This window comes from Bos grunniens, chromosome 4 (genome assembly GCF_055505025.1).
Source record: "Bos grunniens cultivar Pamir isolate PY7600 chromosome 4, Bosgru_T2T1.0, whole genome shotgun sequence".
Classification (NCBI taxonomy): Eukaryota; Metazoa; Chordata; class Mammalia; order Artiodactyla; family Bovidae; genus Bos; species Bos grunniens.
In genome coordinates this window covers 12,990,841-12,994,235 of record NC_141168.1, presented here as the reverse complement: position 1 = coordinate 12,994,235, position 3,395 = coordinate 12,990,841, and the positions used below count along the sequence as shown (strand labels likewise).

General features: G+C 40.5%; 1 protein-coding gene across 1 annotated transcript; it reads left to right on the top strand.

Moving 5' to 3' along the window:
* The first annotated feature begins 1,903 nt into the window (after positions 1–1,903).
* Positions 1,904–2,857, top strand: LOC147373566 (olfactory receptor-like protein OLF3). Its single transcript, XM_086398092.1, has one exon. The coding sequence runs from the start codon at positions 1,904–1,906 to the stop codon at positions 2,855–2,857; it is 954 nt and encodes a 317-aa protein (XP_086254218.1).
* The last annotated feature ends 538 nt before the right edge of the window (positions 2,858–3,395 follow it).

Genomic DNA, 3,395 nt, shown 5'->3' with positions numbered 1-3,395 from the left:
GAGAACACAGACAAACTTATATAGGAGAAAGAGCTGAATAAAGCTGACACTCAACTATGGTCATTGTTCCACACTGGTTTCCAGGAAGTAGATATTTTCTCAGACGGGTCATGACTGAGGAAAGCAAAGTGAGGGGTGGTAATGAAAGTATCCTGATGTAGCAGAAATGAAGGAATTGTTTAAAGGGGCGATCAGGTTGTGAGAAGGACATCAGGAAAGATGTTTGTAAAAATCTATGTGTCTAAATCATGAATAAGAAGGGCATTTATTGAACTGCTTGTTTTGTCCTTTAAGAGTGGAAGCATGAACACTTTTCTTCATGTTTCTGCTCAGAAACCCAGTTTGACATCTATGTGGGTTCAGATATGAGGCAAGCAGCTCTGCCTTTCCTCTCAATCTCTCTCGCTGCCTTTGTCTCCTGTTTTCTCTTGTTTTGTCCACTGAGAGGAAAGGAAATTAAAAATATACAGGCGTGGAGGTACAGTAAGAATGAGTCAGTGCTTCAGACACAGTAAAAAACTATTTCTGTTGTTCAAAATTGACCTTAAAACATATTAGATCTACTGAAAAAGTGCTGCTAAGAAAAGAAAACAAAATGGAAACTCTTTTCTAATGTGTATCTACAAGAATCCATACCGTCTCTGCCTTGAACAGTAAGAAAGGGTCCTTAGCCATATGCTTTCCTTTCTTTCTTATATTGAGAAAGCCTAAACGTTCATAACTTTCCTTGTTTTCTTTTGAGCCAATATAAAAATGGTAGATTATCAATAATAGTAAGTTGAAGAGAAAAAATAAAACAAGGCCCAACTACAATTCTCTTATCTGTCTCATTCCACTAAAGGCTAAGAGACCAGAGTCTAGTCACACCAAAAGGAAGAAAAAGTCCTCAGAATATCCCACTAAGCCCTAAGATTCATTAACTGTTGCCTACAGTTTTATTCTTTAAAACATCTATGTCTGAATCTATAGAGGAGATCTGAGGAAAGTCACATCTGTTACTTTATTTACCCCCAGGCAGAGGTCATGTTACTACTACTGGTCATACTACTATAGAACTACTACCAGTAAAAATTCACAAGTCCTTTCTCCAGAAATTTCCTTCATTTGAGCTTAAATGTATTGTGAGTTGCATAAGTCTGTTTCATAAATAGAAGTTTGTCACTAAACCAAGATCACATTGCTGCTAAATTAAGTTTCAAACCTAGGTTCACTGATTCCAGACCTTTCTGTAAGTTTCTCTCTATTTCCAGTATTTCCTTTTATAATAGATTTATCCAGTTTATCAGCATGGGTCTAGGTGACAGGTCTAATGCATGCTTTAAAAAAAAAATTCCAACCAAGTTTTTCTTCATTGTTTATCATTTTATCCATCATTGTTACCTACCATCCTTTCCATATCCTAGAATCTGTTGTAAGCTGGCTAAGATATGAAGTTCTTAAAATTGCTCTGTGGTTATCTTCAGACTTTAACTGAATCTCCTAGAGACCACATCATGTTCTTATAAAAGCACTGGGCTGTCTCTGATACAGAGTAGATACAATATGTATCAGTATAAAGCCTGTCATCTTGACCCATAAATGATCTGAAACAGCTCAGGCTGGTTAATTTCATACAGTATGTATTGATAAAAAATTATTTTTATGATTCTTTGACTGAATATTGAAGGCAAAAGGAGAAGGGTGCATCTGAGGGATGATATGGTTAAATAGCATCATCAAATCAATGGACATCAATTTGAGCAGCTCCAGGAGGTAGTGAAGAAAGGAAAGCCTGGTGTGTTGCAGTCCATGGGGTTGCAAAAAATCAGACATGACTTAGCAACTGAACAACAAAAATGGTTCTTTGATTCAACAGCTTCTATTATTTCTGAGTCTCTGCAGATTAATAACCTCACATCTTTTAATGGGAGCAGATAACCAGACTTGGGTGAGAGAATTCATTCTCCTCGGCCTGTCCAGTGACTGGGACGCTCAAGTTTCTCTCTTTGTCCTGTTCTTGGTTATGTACCTGGTGACAGTGCTAAGTAATGTCCTCATTGTTCTTCTGATCAGACTGGACAGCCGACTCCACACTCCCATGTATTTCTTTCTCACCAACCTCTCCCTTGTTGATGTCTCTTATGCCACAAGCATCGTTCCTCAGATGCTGGTGCATTTTCTTGCGGAACATAAAGGGATCCCCTACGTGAGCTGTGCAGCCCAGTTATTCTTCTCCCTGGGCCTGGGTGGGATTGAGTTTGTTCTCCTGGCCGTGATGGCCTATGACCGCTATGTGGCTGTGTGCGACCCCCTGAGATACTCGGTCATCATGCACGGAGGGCTCTGTGCTAGGCTGGCCATCACATCCTGGGTCAGTGGCTCTGTCAACTCTCTCATACATACTGCCATCACCTTTCAGTTGCCTGTGTGCACGAACAAGTATATTGATCACATATCCTGTGAAATCCTAGCTGTGGTCAGGCTGGCGTGTGTGGACACCTCCTCCAATAAGATCTCAGTAATGGTTTCTAGCATTGTCTTGCTGATGACGCCTTTCTGCCTGGTCCTCCTGTCCTACATCAGGATCCTCTCCACCATCCTAAAGATCCAGTCCACAGAGGGGAGAAAGAAAGCCTTCCACACCTGCGCCTCTCACCTCTCAGTGGTTGTCCTGTGCTATGGCATGGCCATTTTCACTTACATCCAGCCCAATCCCAGCCCTTCTGTGCTTCAGGAGAAGCTGATCTCTCTCTTCTATGCCATTTTGACACCCATGCTGAACCCCATGATTTACAGTCTAAGGAATAAGGAGGTGAAGAGAGCTTGGCAGAAACTACTAGGACAATTATTTAGATTAACATCGAAACTGGCAACTTGATGAATCATGAACATCACTTAGAGAAAGGAGCTTTGCCTGTGTGTTCTCTTACCCATCTCAGATATGAAGCCTTATAACTGCATTGCCGTGGCAACCGGGAAGGAGATAACAAAACACATGCTTGTGATGTTGGGTAGGAGGCTGAGTGACTGGGTTGGGTGTGGGATGTGGGGGTGTTTTTATGTCACAGCAGGATGTTCAGAGACAGTAAGCAGTGCTGTAATAGAACTTCCCACTGTTATCCACTCAGTATCCATTCATATGACCCTAGAGTATTTGAAGAAAATGTTTATTGTTTTGATAGCAACATGAAAAATTGTTGCAATTATGGACCCATTCTTGGATTTTATCTTGGAATACTGAATTATTCAACCACATTTTAAGGAGGTCATCTCATTTCCACTGGGAACAAAATGCATTTTCATGTTTGAACACTCAAAACATAGTGTGCCATATATAGTCACATTTATTAATTGTGTGAGCCACTATCTTAAGGAGCATGTTGCTATCAACTGTGATTGAAATGTTTTCTGCACAA